This window comes from Rhinopithecus bieti, unplaced genomic scaffold, assembly GCF_001698545.2.
Source record: "Rhinopithecus bieti isolate Rb0 unplaced genomic scaffold, ASM169854v2 scaffold_21777, whole genome shotgun sequence".
Classification (NCBI taxonomy): Eukaryota; Metazoa; Chordata; class Mammalia; order Primates; family Cercopithecidae; genus Rhinopithecus; species Rhinopithecus bieti.
In genome coordinates this window covers 1138480-1158573 of record NW_016810508.1, presented here as the reverse complement: position 1 = coordinate 1158573, position 20094 = coordinate 1138480, and the positions used below count along the sequence as shown (strand labels likewise).

Here is a 20094-nt window from a genome sequence, read left to right as displayed (position 1 = left end):
AACATCCAACCTTTTGGAAAACAAGACAGACTCAATTACCAAAAAGTTATACCGGAAACTTATGAGCATATAAATTACGATATGTATCCTTGTGTTTGTGTGTGTATATATACCTTCTCCATACACATACAAACACACACCACATAGGTATATAATTTACTTTTCACAAAGTTTAAAAATGGATTTTTCTGGACATGCTGTTTTAGAGTGTGCAATTTTTTAAAAAAACTATATCGCAAATATTTTCCATGTAATTATATACTTTTGACACATTTTTAATGTCATGTGGTATTATATCATAGAAATGTATCATAATGTATTTAACCAAATTTCTATTTTTAAGTATTTGTTTTCAATTTTATTAGCATTATAACAATACTGCATTGAACATTACTGTGGATTGTTTGTTCACACCCATGAGAAGTTCCTTAAGATAAATTCCTTGAAGTGAAATTTCTAAGTCAAAAGATATACACATTTTTTATTACAGGATATTTCAGACATACACAAATATAAACAGAAAATATAATAAGCCCCATGTACCTGGACCCATCATTCAGCTTTAGTAATTATCAGGTTATAACCAATCTTGTTTCACCTACAAGCTCACCCTCTTCCCCCACGTGATAGTAGTTTGAATAAAATATCAAAAATTATATCATTTCAGTATATATCTCTAAAAGATAAGAACTTTTAAAAATAACAGCGCAATTACATCTAGAAAATACTGATAATTATTTAACATAAAATTAGTGTTTAAATCTCCAGTTTTGTCATAAACGTCCTAAAGATTTAACAGTTTGTTTATTGCATATTTTAAGTTTTCCATAAGTTTTACCTATAGTATATGAGAATGTAAATCAAACTCTATACTTAACAATTCCAATCTAAGGTCTCTATATATCGCTATCATATAAACTCAACATTTTTATAACTAGAGAAAGATATATATTACATGATACATATACAAAACATAATTGTAGCTGAAGAGTTACTAAATCTATATCATAATAAAGTGCTTTAGAATTAATTATATGGACCCAATTACAAATTAAATGCACCATTCTCTCTGTAATATGATCCCTATTATCTAATGAGAATTCCTGAAGATGACGAATTGGTGACCATGATGTCTACTAGTTGCTGTTAATAAATGTATGCATGCATGCAATTCATTAACTTTCATCAACTTTATTGAGGTATATAATTTACGTACAGTAAATTGCATTCATGAAAATTATACAATTATATGAGTTTCAGCACAGGCACATACCCATGACCCCATTGCCACAATAACAATACAGAATGTTCATAACATCCAAAAAAGTTTCCGCTTGCATTTTTGCAGCTAAGAGTTGTTTCCTCCACCCTCAACCCGAGGAAACTACAGACTTGCTTCTGTCACTTTAGATTAGTTAGCATTTTCTTTTTTCTTTTTTGAGATGGAGTTTCGCTCTTGCTGCCCAGGCTGGAGTGCAATGGCGTGATCTCAGTTCACCACAACCTCCACCTCCTGGGTTCAAGCGATTATCCTGCCTCAGCCTCCCAAGTAGCTGGGATTACAGGCATGCACCACCACACCCGGCTAATTTTGTATTTTTAGTGGAGACAGTGTTTCTCCATGTTGGTCAGGCTGATCTCGAACTCCCGACCTCAGGTGATCTGCCCACTTTGGCCTTCCAAAATGCTGGGATTACAGGCGTGAACCACCGTGCCCAGCCTAGTTAGCATTTTCTACAATTGCATATAAATGGAATCATACATATTCCTTAGCATTTGGCTTCTTTCCGTCTTATCATAATGACTTTGAAATTCATGTATGTGGTTGCATATGTCAGTAGTTCATTCTGTTTTAGTGTTAATAAATATTTCATTGTATGGATATGCCATACTTTGTCTATGCACACATTCATGAATATTTGGGGTGATTCTGGTTTGGAGCTACTATAAAGATTTAAGAACATTAATGTATAGGAGTTTGTGTGAATATGTTTTTGTTTCTCTTAAATAGCCAGGAATGGAATGACCAAGTCACATAATAGAAGTAACTTTTTAGAAAAGCTGCCAGTCAATTTTGGCTTCCCTGTTATTCAACATTCTTGCTAACATTTGCTATCATCAATTTGTTTAATTTTAACCATTCCAGTGGGTGTGGGTTGCTAGCTCAGTTTAATTTTAATATCCATTTCCCTGGGGATTAATGATGCCCCGCATTTTTTCTTATGCCTATAGAGCATTCATATAGTTTCTTTTGTGAAGTGTGCTTAAATCTTTTGCTCATTTTAAAAATTAAATTCATTGACCTCCATAAGTGCTCTTTATATGTGCTGGATGCAAGTCCTGTGTCCGATATACACACTGGAAATATTTTCTTGCATTCTGTCTTTCTTTTTCATTTTCTTAATGGTGGTTTTCAAAGAGCAAAAGTTCTAATTTTCATAAAGTCCAATGTAATCTTTTTCTCTGTTATAGCCTATGTTTTTGTTTCTAAAAGAAATATTTGCCCAACAAGGTCACCAAGATTTTCCTCTTGTGCTTCTCCTAGAAGTTTTCAAATTTTAACTTTTACACTTAGGTCCATTTTGAGTTGATTTTTGTGAGTTAAGGTACTTGCATCATTTTGGAGCTAAGGATAAAGAAAATGTCCTATTAAGCTTGCAGAAGTAAAAAACAAGAATCATGCAAGAATTCAGCCAATGCATCCCTCTCACCCCTTCACAGAAGCTAATGGAGGACATGCTCCCACAACATAAGGGCAACAGTCAACAAAGAGAAAGCACAGGCTCTCATAAACAGCAGATCTCACTAGAAGAGTGGTGAAGCGAAACTAAGACTAACCATTGTACATCAGACATAGAATCAGTCCAGATCGGAGCAAGAGGATAATAAAAGGAAGACCTGCAGAGAGATCTCTAAGTGAAAGGGGAATTTGAGAGACCACTGCACATTGGAGGAGAGAACATGTGAAAAGAATTAAGACTATGCATGTTTTGAAATTGCAACTACAAAAGGCCATTTTAACTCAAGGGAAAAGAAAGGTTATCAAAAAAAAAAAAAAAAAAGAAACAAACAAAATACAGTCTACTAGCTGGCTTGTCTGTGAACAATATACATAGTCATTGTGATGCAAGCACTGATGAACTGAAAGCAGTAATGTAACTATATTGAGCGGGGGGGTGAAGGAAAGAAAGATGAGGACATTGTTGGAGACAGGAACTTTGTCAATAATAAAGGAACTTGTTATAAAATCTAACATGTATAAATGGAGAAATCATCTATGCATATTATTTTGATATTATGGCAGTACAGTGAATTGTATGATTGTTACCAAGTCTTTGTTTCCTTCTCTGGGAGAGGATTTTGCATCCCCCTAGGCCATATGACTTGCAGTTTCTCTCTGTGGGTGGAAAATGCTTCCTGCCCCATCATTAGGCTTGGCTACTATATGGACAGGAGACAGGGTAATACGGGATAGAAGAGGGCAGTTCCTGGCAAAGGCCCCACCCTTAAGCCTGGAAACCCATGGCCCTAAATGGGAACAGGCTTTCCTGTTTCTGTGCCCAAATGTTGCCTTTTGGCCCACCAGGGCCCCCATCCAGTACCCATATAAACCCCAAACCCCAGGCTCCACAAGCAGATGAGCAGATGAACAGGTGAACAAGAGCAGTAGAATAGCATGACAGAGAAGGGGAGACAAGAAGGAGTGTCTGAACATCTAGAGGAGTTTGGCTGGGGACAGTCAGAGAGGAGATTGGCTGCTGGAGAGCCACACTCCAGGGGAAGATCATCTCCCACTCCATCCCCCTTCCAGCTCCCCATCCATCCTGCTGAGAGCCACCTCCACCACTCAATATAACCCCCACATTCACCATCCTTCGAGCCCTTGTGTAACCTGACTCTTCCTGGATGCCAAACAAAAACCTGGGGTCCAAGAGGGCACTAAACTGGTTAACACTTAAGCCATCTGCAGATGGCAGAGCTAAAAGAGCACTGTGACACACCCACTGGGGCTTTGAGAGTCACAGGCACCCAACCCTAGATGCTACCATGAGGCCAGAGCCCAAAAGCACTTGCCCTGGTTCCTGCACCTGCCAGTCTGCATGCTCCCCGTCTTGTAAAAGGTTTGAGCACATGTGGCAGAGGCCAAACAAATGCGCCACACCCCGTTGCATGTCCTGCAAGGGGGGGTCAGGGAACTCTCCAGTTTTAGCTATATATCTTAATTAGGCCAATGCAATATGAGCAGAAGCAACAATGTGACAGTTCTGCAGAAGTTGCGAGTGTCTGCATGTGCCTGCCATCTCTTGCCCCATTCCCTCTGTCATAAGAACGGCATGCCCAAATAGGGGCTGTTCTTTCAGCCTGGGACTTGGAATGAGAAGTGGAAACAGAGCTAGAGCAGGGTCACAGCAGCCCACCTGTAGCTGTCAGAAGTAACAGGAGCAAGAAAGAAATGTTTGAGGCTACAAACTTCTGTAATATAGGGGTTGTTTGTTTCCAGAAAAAAAGGTGACTAATACAAGCAGTGACCAAGAGAAGAAACAACTAAAAATTTGAAAATGTTTGCCTATAGAAATAACCAGAAGACAATTTTTCCTTTAATGTGTGCCTTGTCACCTTTTGATTTTTTGAAACCATGTAGGTGTATTACTTTGATTAAAATTTCTAATTTAATTTTTTAAAAAGATACCTTCCTTTAGAAACTTATAAATTAGCATTACGGTTTACATTAAGTGTCTTGTGAGTATAAATTTAATTTCTTGAGCAACAAAAGTGAGGTTCCCATCCAAGTAATAATGAAACTATAATAAAGATATGCTTTAGCCAAATAATCTAACCTACCTAAACTCCAGACTTTGTAGCACAGGTTAAAATGTAACTGAATATAATATATGAAATAGGCACAAATACCCAGACATTACCCAGGCAGACTTCATCCTGCCAGCTGTGCTTGCCTCATTTCACCTCTTCCCTTCTCTCTCTGCTCCAGCTACTCTAGCATTATTCAGTTCCTTGAACACTTCATGGTTCATTTTTCCCTTAGCACCTGCTGTTCCCTCCACCTGGAATGTTCTCCATCCTCCTAGTGATTTTCTACATATCCTCCAAGATGACAGCGTATCACTTCCTCAGGAACACAGTCCTAACTTCTGCGAGTTCCAATCCCCCTATTGTATGTGCTCATTGCTTCCTATACTTTTCTTTCACAACACATTTCCAAGTTTATTTGGAATAATATATATCATTTGATTAACAAGGGCTTCCCTATTAGACTTAGTCCATGAGGGCAGGGACTAATCTTGTTGTGCTCACCATTGTAGACCCAGCACCTAGCATGGGGCCTCGCTACTTAAAAGCACCAATTATTTTTAAAATGTGTTGCATGCACGAATGAACTAAGAAATTAATGAAAATACTCTGAAATCAAAGTGGAAAATGGGAGGTCACACAGGATTTCTTTTTGGATCAAGAATAAACCCAACTTGAGAAAGAAATGTGCAAAGTGAGAATAATGACCCCTACTCACTCTGTGTTTAGAAACCGTGTATTGAGCTTAAAATACAATCCTCCTTCCTACAGACAGAATATTGAATAGCCCCAGGGAGCTGAAAGATATTTTAAATTTCGGATCTATTATTTGAAAGAACACATAAAACAACAACTGTTGTTTCCTTCATAATGAATTAATGAGCCATATTATTAGATTCAAATGATCGTTGACTTATGTGATTTCTAAGATCTAAAGCTTCTGAAGCTAAAATTAAGCCCATTAACTTTATCTTAAAAACAGAACTGGGATTTTTCTAATTCTTGGTGTACATTTTACTGGGGTAATACACAAATCAGGCATTTCTGTGTAACCCAGGTGTGGAACCAGGACTAGGCTTTAACCACCTAAAGGATATAAGTCACTTACTATTCAAAAGAGAACCTGAAGGAAAGCACCAATTGACTCAGAAACAATGGAAGAAAAAAACTGTTAATGTCTATATGTAAAGATTTTATCAGTTTTGGACTAAGGAGTCTTTAACCCGAGTTTTGCCAGACTCTCCTGCTTGCTGCTGTCCGCTGTGTTCACACTAAATTCCCTGATGCATTTGTTGAGATGGCACACAATGAGTCAGTGAGAGACATGACATACCTTAATTGCTATTCAGATTTTGAATATTCTTTTTCATAGAAAAAGCTGTAAATGTTCCTTAAATGATGTATAAAGAAGCCAAAGGGACAACAGAAATAGAAACAGGAATTTAATTGCCATCTCTTAACAGTTAAAACGATTTAACACCTTTTCTTTGAAGGACAGGATATATATTTCTGAAGTTTTCAATTTTTTTCTTACTCTTTTCTCACATAATAATGGCAGGAGATACTGCAGAATTAACATTTCCTTGTAAGTATGAAAGAAATCTGAACACTGATTTGAGGAGTCATTTTCTCATAGATAAATGCTTTGATACATACTACAAAAGTTTCTTGGATATTTTGAACAAATAACCCTTATCTCTTACAAAAAAGCTTATATTTTTACCTCAAGCATAAACTCTGTTCAATAATTTTTGTAGCTACCTGTATGATCTAGCATATCCATTTTGAATCACAAACAAATGTAGATATGAAACAACATAAAGAAATCACAGAGCCATCTAATTTCATACTTGCACTTAAGTTCACAAATACATTGCTTTAAAAGATGTGCAGTTACTCACCTTACATTCTTCCTGGCAAATATATGGTCCAAGGTTAGTGAAAATCCTATACATAAAAAAATCAGTGAAAAACTAAACAAGATTTTTTCCCGATCAGAAAAGGGTAAGATCAGGTTCGTTCAAAGCAAGTAACCACTGTTAATTCATAATATGCTAAACAGAGCAGAGATGCAAGTACTTTGCATTGCCATGTGACTGACAGCATAGTTTAACCAATAACAGGGCAGCTTCCAGGAATGTTATCCTATATGTTTAGGGTGGGGGGGGAGAGGAGGGATTCTGATAATGGGCTTACAGCCTATAGAGTGAACACAAATATGTATAGGTTTCTAATTATTCATCTCATGGAAAGATTATTAAGGAGCCAATTTTTAAAGAAAATATATTTGCCACTTAAGCTCATTTTAGAAATTGGCATTGTTTTGATACTGTCATATAACTCTTAAGACTTTGTTTTATATACTTCATACTACATATATGTCATACTGTTATATATTTCATACTACACTTCAGGAAGCTATTAATTTCTCCCCAAAATCTATGAAGTATATATTTTTACATGTATTTTCAGGTGAAAATAAAATCTTCAGAACTTCCCTAAATTCACATGTATGTCCTAGTTCACAGTTTCCTGATGAATTCATAAGCCTCCATTTGCCAAGAGGTGTGGACAGCAACGGTGAGGCGCACCGGCTTTGGAATCAGAAGCTCCTTACCAGTGAGCAAGCTAACACCAGGCAGGTGATTTTCCCTCTGGAGCCTTGTTTCCTCATCTGTGGAGTGGGGACAGACACATTTAATTGTTGTGAAGATTAAATGGGATCATGGATAAAAGGCTTTTTTTTTCAGAGTCTCCCTCTGTCAGGCTGGAGTGCAATGGCGCGATCTCGGCTCACTGCAACCTCAACCTCCTAAATTCAAGTGATTCTCCTGCCTCAACCTCCTGAGTAGCTGGGATTACCGGCATGCACCACCACGCCCAGCTAATTTTTGTATTTTTAGTAGAGGCGGGGTTTCACACCATGTTGGCCAGGCTGGTCTCGTGCTATTGACCTCAGATGATCTGCCCGCCTCGGCTCCCCAGAGTGCTGGGATTACAGGCGTGAGCCACCGCGCCAGGCCGTGAAAGGCTCTTCTTAACTCAACGCGTAGCTAAGTAGAATGTCTATTGTTATTCCTTCCCTGCTGACCTCTCCTTTCACCTCACTCCCCTAAGAGCCTGAAAAACAAAACAAACGACACAATTCCTAAGAGTTGTTTTACATTTTTTTTAAATATAATTAAAATGCCACAATAAAGAAAATCCTCCAAAATTAAAGTGTGAAGTGTCACCATTTGGGGCACTTAGGAACGTTGATGGCTTAAAGACAAAGTACTGGTAGCAGAAAAGGGCTATTTGTAAGTGAAATTTCAAAGAGATGATGGACTATAGGAAAGCTGGCGTCTTTGCGCTGAGGAGACATTCCTATTCCTCTCACACACCACTTTCTCCCAACATAGTTCAGGGGACTCCAGTAGAAAATAAGAAGAGGAGAATAAAGCAGAATGACTAGGGGAAGTGGGAGAATGCAGGAATAAGGAAGAAAGTTGCTAACAAAAATTACAAAATCAAAAGGGTCGCTGGCCTTAAATGTGGCCTTTCCGTGCCCCATCTAATTCCTACTCCCTCCTCATACTGTCCTTTCTTCTCTGCTTTCATTTCACCCAGCTTCTACTGTTCACCACTCCTTTTCTCTTTCTGTTCTTTTCCTGATTCCGTGGAATTTCATGTAACAAGCAGGTCTGGATAAGAGAAGTTAGTTTTAGGTAATGTTGACAGATAACCTATAGGATAACCTGTTAAAGCTGAATGTCAAAAAAACAACAAATGATTTTAATATAAGTATGTTCCATGCAATATTTGGGACATACTATATTTAAAACTTATTGTTTATTTGAAAAATTAAGTTTAACTGGGCATCCTATATTTTAAGTTTGCTAAACCAGTCAGTCCTATTCTTAGGGAAGCTCAGCTACTCAAAGTGTAAAGTGCATACAAATCACATGAGATTCTGTTAAAATGAAAATTTTGACCCAGTAGGTCTGGAGTGGGGTGTAGGATACCACATTCCTAACCAGCTCCCAGATGATGATGATAGTGATGCTGCTTGCCTGAGAACCGCCCTTTGAGTAGCAAGGATCTAGAACAGCATTGTTCAATAGAAATAGAATGAGAGCTACACATGGAATTTAAAATGTTCTAGTCACATTAAAAGAAGTAAAATAAACAGATGAAACTAATGTTAACAGTATTTTTATTTAACCTATCTAAAATACTATCATTTCAAACATACTTAATTTTAAGAATTATTAGTGAAACATTTTACATTTTTTCTGCCCTAAATCTGTACTCTAGTGTATAATTTTTAAAATTTATTTATTTCTATATTTTGTAGAGATGGGGGTCTTGATATGTTACCCAGGCTGGTCTCAAACTCCTGGGCTCAAGCAGTCCTCCCATCTCAGCCTCCAAAAGTGCTGGAATTACAGGCGTGAGCCACCGTGCTACTTATATCTCAATTCAAATAAGCAAAATTTCAAGCGTTCAGTGGACACTTGTGGCTAGCGCCCACTGTATTGGACAGTGCAGATACAGAACATCTCCTGCAGCTGCCAGAGCAGTACTTGGTATTCTCCCATGGGAGCAGTGGCAGTGCCTACTCCTCAAGGCCCTGGTCGGGAGAAAGTGAGAGCCCAAGTCAATGATGATCCTGCATTGTGACAATAATGGTTCTGTGAACACTGAGAAAGGAGAGTGTTAGTCCCTTAGTGGTTATCACATAAGAATCTTTCGGCCAGGCATGGTGGCCCACGCCTGTAATCCCAGCATTTAGGAGGCCGAGGTGGGCGGATCACGAGGACAGGAGCTCAAGACCAGCCTGGCCGACATGGTGAAACCCCGTCTCTACTAAAAATACAAAAAAGTAGCCAGGCATGGTGGCAGGTACCTGTAATCCCAGCTACTACGGAGGCTGAGGCAGGAGAATTGCTTGAACCCAGGAGGCGGAGGTTGCAGTGAGTCGAGACCATGCCACTGCACTCCAGCCTGGAAAACAGAGCAAGACTCCATCTCAAAAAAAAAAAAAAAAAAAAAAAAGAATCTTTCATGGAAATATGCTTGGGTTTACATTTTCAGACATACACACAATATTTTTAATTTAAAGTATCATTTTAATAGATTTTATGTCCTGATCCTAAAATTTTAACATAGTATTCTTTCTGTTGTTGAAACATTCTCCCACTTGGTTAAGAACATTCAAGGCATAATAATTAGTAGCTAGTAGGTTTCACACATGTATTTTAGACTAGAAGTCACACTTAAGATGTGATTGTCTGAGAACAGCTCATCTTGTGACTTTGGAGGAGAAAAACAGTGAGAAGAAATGCTAATTGGACATCTTAGAGGCTGCAAAGCACTAGGGTGTCACCTGCCTGGCACCATACCTTCCTGCTCAGACTGCTGAGGAGCCTCTGTGAAGAACTGCGAAGGGTCTGAGATTTTACTCACTTCAAAGTTAACTAGTTAGTCTGACAGTTTTATGAATGCTGACAGAAGACACAGACTCCTGGGTCAGAGAAAAGGACTTTATTACTCACCGCACAGCAAGTGGCACAAGCATCAGTATATCTGGTCAGTTCCCCTTCCCCTTGGAGTAATGTAGGTAGGCCCAGATGGATACTTGCACACACAGTGGGCTTCATTTCAGGAGAGAAACCCTAAGCTTAAGGAGCTCCAATTTTTTTATAGTGGGTAGTAAACCTATCTGCCCTTTGCTCTGAGGAGAAACACCACCTCTACTTTCCAATGCTATAAGCAAGCCTGTCCTTCGCTACAAAGGGGACATGATTTCTACCGTTCCAGGCTTCTCCCCATACAAACATCCTAGAAAAGGTATTCAGAACAGAGAGCAGTTAGGGACTAGCTCACAACACATGCAGAAAATGCAGAGGCACATGGAAAACTTCCCCTCTACCGTCTCCACAGGAGAACAGGAAACTGTATAGCCATGCTACCTTCTTTACAACTGGAAACAACTTGGGTTTGCTTTATTTTTTGATTTACTATATATAACTAAATGATATGTTACCTGAATATTTGAATATCAAAAATCTATCTTCCCATAATCATATATGACCACATAGAATTGTGTTCCCACAGGAACAAAAATGGATCTAACTTAAGAATTCTAATATTTACCTTGAGAAGACTAATGGGTGCACAGTCTCTATTCATTCAATGCTCTCAGACCAAAAGTTGCATAAATGTTTAAATCAGTTATAATGGTCTTTGCACAATGATTCAAAATCCGAATCCATGTACCTCCTACAAAGCCCAGCGTAGCTTGGTCCCTGCTGGTCTCTCTTGCCTCATTTAACACCAGCTCCTCCTCCTGAACATGTTCCAGGCACCCTGGCTCGCACTCAGCTTCTCAGCACCCTCAACATGCCAAGCTCCTTTGCACCCAAGTGACCTTGCACATATTGTTCTCTCTGTGAAGTCACCTCATACCTCTCTACCTCTCCCTGTATCCTATTCACTTTCATCATAACAAACATATATCACAATTTGCACTGAGAGATTTATTTTCTTGTGTATTTACTGATGCTGTTTCTTCATCACACGGTACACTCCATGAGGGCAGATACTATGTCTATTTGACCGATATATACCTGGAGCCCAAGTTGGTGCTCAGTAAAATACACAGAATGAAGGAATGATCCTATCGAAAAATGCCACAGAATTAATTCTCACTTTGTGCCACATGGTTATGACTCCCAAGGCCTGAGTCTTTAGGCAACTATAACGGGAAAATCAATTAATTCAAGTATTCCATAGAATTCTGCTACTTGAAAATGGGAACAGACAAAATCCAGGTTACATCAGTTCACTAACACCCTCCATTCCCCAAGGAGCAGGAGGTACTGTATAACTCTTTATCAAGTTCAGAGCAAAATTGCTGCCGTGATTTCTACCAATTTTCATCAAATTAACTTCTGCATTAATTAGAATCAGGATGGTACATTAAATAGTTGTAAGTGCTTTTAATTTAAATGTTCACATTTCTCACGTTAGGTTTCCCTTTGACTTCCTGAAACACAGATGATGTGCCAGATTAATGGCACTTACTTGTGTTCTGGGCTGCTCAAGCTAAACTAAGACAGGAGACCTGCTCTTGAAACAAATTTGTGCATTCAACAAATACTGATTGTCACCGTGCTAGATTCTTTACCAGGAATACAAAGTGCAAAATACAGTCCTCACCCCCAAAATCCTCCCAGCCCAGTAACTTGCAGAAATGTAAACACCTTTGGGATACAGCAAACCAGTGACCTTGCTTAAGCTCAGTCCCACCTCTTCCCCAGGCAATAGCTGATTAAATGAAGGAGACAGTGGCAGGTATATAATAGACACTCCGATATGGGTTTCTTTACTTGAAGTACAACAAAAGAGCCTTTATCAGAAGGATTTGCTAAATGACATATTTAATGTGGTAATCAAGGCAAGACTAGGAAGAGAGGCTTGAGCCTCACAGACCTGGGTCCCAGGGAAGGAAAAGGCCTCCACTACCCTCAAAAAATGCTCTCACCAGGCACCTGCAGCGTCCACTTTGACAGAGACACTGAGATGAAATTCAGGTTGAGAATATGTGCCATGTGATGTTGCCCTATCCTTGAAGTCACATTTATAACAAGGGCAAAATGAATTATTTGGATATAAATTAGCCAGCACACTTAGTTTCTTTTTTTGTTTGTTTTTTTTTTTTTTGAGACGGAGTTTCACTCTGTTGCCCAGACCGGAGTGCAATGGCGTGATCTCAGCTTATTGCAACCTCCACCTCCCAGGTTCAAGCAATTCTCACGCCTCAGCCTCCCGAGTAGCTTGGGACTACATGCGTGAGCCACCGCGCCTGGATCATTTTTGTAATTTTTGTAGAGACAGGGTTTCACCATGTTGGCCAGGCTGGTCTCAAACTTCTGACCTCAGGTGATCTATCCGCCTTGGCCTCCCAAAGTTCTGGGATTACAGGTATGAGCCACAATGCCCGGCCATGCACACTTAGTTTCAAAGGAAGTATTATATACAACTACTTGGTAACAACTCCAATATATTATTTTCTAAATAATTAAATACTTTTGTGAATTCTAACTTAAAACCCAGCTATGTAAATTTTTAAATTCACATGTACATGGGCACACTATTCCATAGTATGCGAAATGGCTGTATCTATGAACTGGCTACAGAGTCATTCATTTTGGCTATCCTCATAATTAGCAATGATTGCTAGAACCAAAGAGATCAAGAAGCAATTTTTAAATCAACAGAAAAATTACTTCTGTTCTTTTGTATAGCAATGCAAACCCAGAACTCCTCTCTTCTTCTTTTCTTTTTTCTTCCTCTATTTCCTTCCTTTTCTCTCACTTTTTTTAATTCAAAGGAAAAAATTGTTTTACAGCAAAGTCCTTTAAGCGATAAAGTCTAAATAATATAAAGTGTCTGAGATTTTGCATGCTTATTTTGGTAGGAATTTTTATATTTATATATTATAATCATTTACATATTGTATTTGAATAATCTTGAAATAATCCTGATGATTTTTCATTTTACTGTGGAATGCAAGGGCTGAAAGAGTCACTTCTGCCATTCTCCATCACCAAAGATCAACTGTTTCCCCATGGAACTCACAGACAACACAGATCTGGTCCGTCTACCCAGCTGTGAAATCTCTCCAGGGAAGGAGATGCTAACACATTTCTCACATTGCAGTGAGAAAAATTATCTTTCTTTTCCTAGTGAGAAAAATTATCTTTCTTTTCTTAGAACTCAAAGGTCCCTACTGAAATAGAAGTTTATTTCCCTTTGCTTGATTCTCAGCCAAGCTCAAGAACACCTGGAGAACAACTTTTAATATGCATCTTAAAATTATACCTCCCTTCCAGGAATTTACAAAGAGCATCAAAGAACAGCTTTGTCAACTCCCCCTAGATCCCACACAGAGGTTTAATTATAATAACCGGATTTTAAAGATCAGCTCTGAGTATTAGGAAGATCATACGGCAACACAGACTTATTTCTTCAGTTCTACCTTGGAATAGATGTGAGAAGAAATAATCACTGCACCAAGCAGTAGCTAGAGTGAGAGGATAAGCAATCTCATTCAGGCCAGGCATGGTGGCTCACACCTGTAATTCCAGCACTTTGGGAGGCCGAGGCGGGCGGATCACAAGGTCAGGAGTTCGAGACCAGCCTGGCTAACACAGGGAAACCCCCGTCTCTACTAAAAATACAAAAAATTAGCCAGGTATGGTGGCAGCGACTATAATCCCAGCTACTCGGGAGACTGAGGCAGGAGAATGGCGTGAACCTGGGAGGTGGAGCTTGCAGTGAGCCAAGATTGTATCCACAGCCTGGGTGACAGAGCAAGACTCCATTGCAAAAGAAAAAAAGAAATCTTGGACAAAGAAAAAATTGTGTTTAATAATTTAATCAGGAAAATGAAGCACTCAACATTAATTATGAGTAGTTACACAGAGCATGTAATCATCAGTCTTATCCTCACTGCTTCTCCATGCTCACTTAAAGTTGTTACTTTAACTTGTCACATTTCCATAGCAACTGCTGCCTCCATTTTTATAGCTAAAGTACTAGGAATCCCACTAAATGTTCCAGTGTTAATCATCAATATTGCAAAAACCTTTGGCTCTTTTCCCAAAATGGCTAGATCTGCCCAGGGTGGTATCAAGAATCATGATCACTCTTGACCTAAATCTCCTCATCAACTGATCTAATGTGTGAAGACCTACTTTTCTTCTTGGTTGGAGAGAGTGGGGTGTCTCTGAGAGAAATCAAATAGAAATGCCATTCTACCCTAACTGAATGTTAAACCAAATGAGAAACAGCACAAGGGGTAAGACAAGCAGAGGCCCAAATGCCACCTTTATTGGCGTGCAAGGCCTGGACAGAGAATGGAGGAAAGCTTAGAGTAGAAGCAAAATGGATTGTAACTGAGCCCTCCCACCAGAAGACAGACATGGCAGCCTATCCTGGCAGCACTGGGCTCTTGGTGGGAAAAAAAGGCCTGTCTAGGAAAAAACAGGGGAAATGCATGCTCTGTGTTCAGGCTGAATCTCAAAAAGGAAAAGTTGAACATGCCCAGACTACTCTTTTGAAATGTGCTGCAGATGCCACACATCCTTACCTGGCACGGAATGAGTAAAGTGACAGATGGAAACCAGTTTATTAATTAAACTCCTACTTGGAAGATAACAGAAAAGAGGGAAAATTGTTCTCCTTCCTGCTCCCACTCGCCCCCACATTGCAAGAGCTACCAAGTAGGATTCTTTAGTGATGGTGTCTCTTGGTTTTCATATACTCTATAGTAACCCGAAGATAGCAGGTTGAAACTTACAATAAAAATACTTCTATCTTAACGATAACTCTCTAGTTTTCCTGATGTTTGTCTATTCTATTTCCATCTATTTTGTGCCTTTAGTTCACATTCATTAAAATTTTTTCTAAACTTAAAAATCAAAATTCTGCCTTATAACTAATCTGAAAACCAACAAACAAAGAAGTTAAGCAAGTTAACTTCTTTAAGTCTCCATTTTCTCTTTGCAAAATGGGGCTAACAGTACCTACGACACAGGGATTGCTTTGAGGATTAAAAGATATCATGCATGTGAAATGCTTAGTCGTCCTATGTCTGGCACCAAAATAACACTCAGTACATATTAGAAAAGGTGATGGTGGTGATGGTGACAGTGATGATATCAGTTCTTTTGCTCTTTCATTCATGACCTAACTCCAAAACACATCCTGAAGAGTATGACATCTCTCCACCTGCAAAGTTACTACCTACTTCCTCTCACCTGGACTATTGTAGCAGCCCCCTCCTTGAATAACCTGAGGCCTTGCCCCTCTGTCATGGTTCTTCTATAGCAGGCACAGTGAGCATTTTAAAATAGAGATTTGATCTTGTCACTCTCTTACTTTAACCCCTCCAGTGCTTATCATTACAGTTGGAATAACACCCCAATCTCTTATCCCGGCCTGCAGTTTGGACACAAGTTGGCCCTGCCCATCTCTCTGACTTCACCTTCCTCTACTTTCCTGCCAGCTCACCAGTCTGCAACCCTGGGGCCTTGTTTTTTTTCCTCTAACTCCAAGCAGATTCTTTTGGGGGACTCTTTTAGGGAAATTCAGAGTCCAATATCAAAGGATAGTCCCTCCTCCTTTCAGGCTCCAAATTAAGTAATAAGTTCATCACAAAGTGAAAAATTCAAAATGTAAAGCACCAAGAAAGAAAAATTAAATCCCTTCTTTCTTCTTTTCTGAGAAATAGTAATCATAATCCTTGGCTCATAACACACTCTGACCATTGGTTCATGCCTTGTTTATGGGATTTTTAAAATGTACAAAAATGTAATAATTAAGCTCATTACTGAAAGTAAGCCAATAATCCAACATCCAAGTATGATCCAACATCCAAATTTGATCCTCACCTCCCTCCACTTAATGTCACTATCATCCTGAATACAGGATGCAGAAGACTTGAATAGCACTATCAACCACCTTGGGCTAGTTAATACTTATAGAATGTTCCACCCAACATCAGCAGAATATACTTTCTTTTCAAATGTGCACAGAAAATTCACATATATTTGGAAATTCCCAAATATTTGAAAATAAGTAACATACTTCTAATTCCATGGTTCAAAAAGGAAGACAAAAGAGAAATTAATAAACATTTTGAATTGAATTAAAACTAAAACATAACATACCAAAACCTGAGGCAAGCAGCTCAAGCAGTGCTTAGAGGGATATGTAGAGCATTAAATATATTAGAAAAGACTGAAGGTTTCAAATCAATGACTGTAGTGAATTCTATAATGTTATGTTACCTCAGCATCAATTCTGAATATAAGTTGAAATTTCTCATGCCAGAGCAGGGCTTAGTCACACTTGACACAGTTTCCATTTATCTAGCTCTTCCCAGTTCCTCAATGTGGTTGATCTAGATAGCCCCCAATACAATTGCCTCTGGTTGACCACTTCCCTATGGGGAAGCTAGATACAGCCCCAGGGACATGCACCACTGACCCCCACACCCCACACAGACTGCATGGAAATGTCACAGTAACCATCTCTCAGTCACAACGTGGCCCCAGAGAACTCATGCCTGCATGCTTTAAACTCACCAATGAAAACTCCCCATGGGAAACCTGTCTGGATAATACTTTGGACCCCAATAAACGTTTTAATCCCACAAGTCCTCTGTCTCTCCCTCTCTCTTGCCCCCACCCGCTGGTTGAGCATGTGTCCCCCAAATGGCCCTGCAAGGTGTGCTGCCCTGTTCTTTCTGGGCTCTGTCAAGGAAGGAAACCGCTTCTGTTAGGTGATGTGTTTTGCTGTGCTGCCTCCTCTGTGTTTCATCTGCTGACACACTCAGACTTCTTTCCCGGTCAGGGTTCTCCTAGAGAAAGGCTATCTTGGTGGGAATAAACTAGACACAGGTCAACAAGGAACCACAGGGTGTATCCCAGTAAAACAAGCGTACTGTGAAAGGGACACCTGGGCATGGGTCAGACACTTAGGCATTAGGCCATCCATCCCCCAGGATAAAGAACTGTCCCATGAAATGTACATTGTAAACATCCATAACCATCAGGGAGTCCCATTACAGCAAGGATGCATGTTATAGCCACTCTCCAGAGAGAGACCTCAAGACCAAATTAGAAAGAATTTTTAAAAAGTATCTAAGCTTCCACTTTAATAAACCAAAAAAGAAAAAGAAAAAGAGCAAATTTAAATTCAAAACAAGCAGAAGAAAGTAAATAATAAAGGCCAAATGACACTGAAAACAAACAAATAAACAAACAAATAGATTGCTTGATAGTTCATGCTGAAAAAAAAGAAAGAAAAGAAAAAAGTAAAATAAATAAAAACAACATAAAATTAGTGAAACAAAAGCTGGTTCTTTGAACAGATCAATAAGATTGTTAGACTTCTAGCTGACTGTGATGGTTAATTCTGTGTATCAGCTTGACTGGCCCTAGGGAAGGCCAGATTCAACATTATTTCTGGGTATAACTGTGAAGTTTTTGCTGGATAAGATTGGCATTTGAGTCAGGGGACTCAGTAAAGTAGACTGCCCTCTCCAATGTAGACATCATCCAATCCATTGAGGGCTTGAAATAGAACAAAAGGCAGAGGAAGAAGAAATTTGCCTCTTATTTCTCCCTGACATCTCATCTCATCTTCTCTGGCCCTTGGACTGAGATTTACACAGTGAGCAGCCCCAGTTCTCAGGCCTTCACACTCAGACTGAATTAAACAACTGATATCTTTGGTCTCCAGCTTGCAGATAGCAGATCGTGGGACTTCTCAGCCTCCACAACTACATGAACCAATTTCTCATAATAAATCCTCCGTGTGTGTGTGCGTGCATGTGCATGCATACACGTTCTATTGGTTCTGTTTTTCTGAAGAACCCTGACTAATGCACTGACCGACAAACAAGAGAGAAAGAGAGAAGACACAAATCACCAAAATCAGGAATGAAAGATGAGAAATCACTATAAATCTATGGATATTAAAAAAATAATAAGAGAATATTACAAACAGCTTCATGCCATAAGTTAGACAAATTAGATGCAATGGACAAATTCCCAGAAAGGCACATACCATCAAAGCTCACTCAAGAAAAAATAACCTGAATAGCACTACATCTACTAAAGAAATTGAAGTCATAGTTTGGAACCTTCCAACACAAATATATAACATATACATATATATACACGTATGTATATATACATACCCATAATAGAATGTCATAACAGCTTTATGAAATAATTTTGAAAACTTAGATGAAATGGATAAATTCCTAGAAAAATGACTTACCAGATCAGACTCAAAAAAAACCTAAGTTTTACAAGTATTTCTTTAACTATTAAAGAGATCTAAGCTGTGGTTAATAACCTTCCCATAAAGAAAACACCAGGCCCCAAAGGTTTTACAGGATGTTTGACTAAACCTTCAAGGAACAAATCATCCCAATTTTATATGAACACTTAGAGACAACAGAAAAAGAGGAAGCATTTCCCCAACTAATTTCAAGTACAGTTTAATATTTATATCATAATCAGACATGACGAATACCTCTTCAAGTATTTACGGGTCATACGTTTCCTTCTTTATGATATGCCTATTCATGTTTTTTTGTTTGTTTGTTTGTTTGTTTGTTTTTGGGAGACGGAGTCTCGCTCTGTTGCCCAGGCTACAGTGCAGTGGTGTGATCTTGGTTCACTGCAACCTCTGCCACCTGGGTTCAAGCGATTCTCCTGCCTCAGCCTCCCGAGTAGCTGGGACTACAGGCAGATGCCACCACGCCCAGCTAATTTTTTTTTTCTTTTGTATTTTTAGTCAAGAGATGGGGGTTTCACTATGTTGGCCAGGCTGGTCTCGAACTCCTGACTTCAAGTGATCCACCTGCCTCAGCCTCCCAAAGAGCTAGGATTACAGGTGTGAGCCACTACGGCTGGCCTATTCATGTCTTTTGTCATGTTTTCTCATTGTATTATTTGTTCTCTTCTTATTGTTATGTAGAAGGGATTTTTTTGTTTGTTTCTTTTGAGACAGTCTCACTCTATTGCCCAGGCTAGAGTGCAATGGAGTGACCTCGGCTCACTGTAACCTCTGCCTCCTGAGTTCAAGTGATTTTCCTGCCTCAGCCTCCTGAGTAACTAGGATTACAGGCATGCGCCACCATGCCTGGCCAGGTTTTGTATTTTCAGTACAGAGGGGGTTTCACCACGTTGGCCAGGCTGGTCTCGAACTCCTGACCTAAGGTGATCCCCCTGCCTTAGCCTCCCAAAGTGCTGGGATTACAGGCGTGAGCCACCGTGCCTGGCCAGAAATTTTTTAAAATATTAATCCTTTGTAAGTTTTGTGGCTATGGATAGCAATCCTCAGTATGTAACTTGTCTTTTTATTTTCTTTCAGATGTTTTTTGATGAAGAGGGTCTTAATTTTAATATGATCAAACTTATCATTCTTGTTATGTGTAGAAACATTTGCCTTTCATAAGTTCAAAAAGATATTCACCTTTGTTCTCTATTAAGAATTTCAAAGTTTTCTTGTTGATATTTAAGCCCTTAATTTATCCGGAGTTGATTTTTGCTTTCAGGGTGAGATAGTGACACAATTTCATTGGGTAATCACTTTTTGTGCAGCTCCATCTTTTTTAAATATTAATTTATTTTAATTATTTATTCTTTAACAAAATCTGTGTATATTTATGGTGCACAACATATTTTAATATATATATACATGTACAATGGTTAAAAA

General features: G+C 39.0%; 1 protein-coding gene across 4 annotated transcripts in view; it reads right to left on the bottom strand.

Moving 5' to 3' along the window:
* LOC108542269 (V-type proton ATPase subunit S1-like protein) overlaps positions 1-20094 on the bottom strand; it is a 44847-nt gene that overhangs the window by 16061 nt on the left and 8692 nt on the right. For 2 of the 4 annotated variants that reach the window (XM_017892225.1, XM_017892226.1), the window contains exons 3-4: positions 7427-7483; positions 6711-6756 (exon numbers count right to left, since the gene is read on the bottom strand). In XM_017892225.1, coding sequence (XP_017747714.1) covers positions 6711-6756; positions 7427-7483 — 103 coding nt within the window. The remainder of the gene's footprint in view (positions 1-6710; positions 6757-7426; positions 7484-20094) is intronic. The other 2 variants (XM_017892228.1, XM_017892227.1) reach the window with 2 other exon arrangements.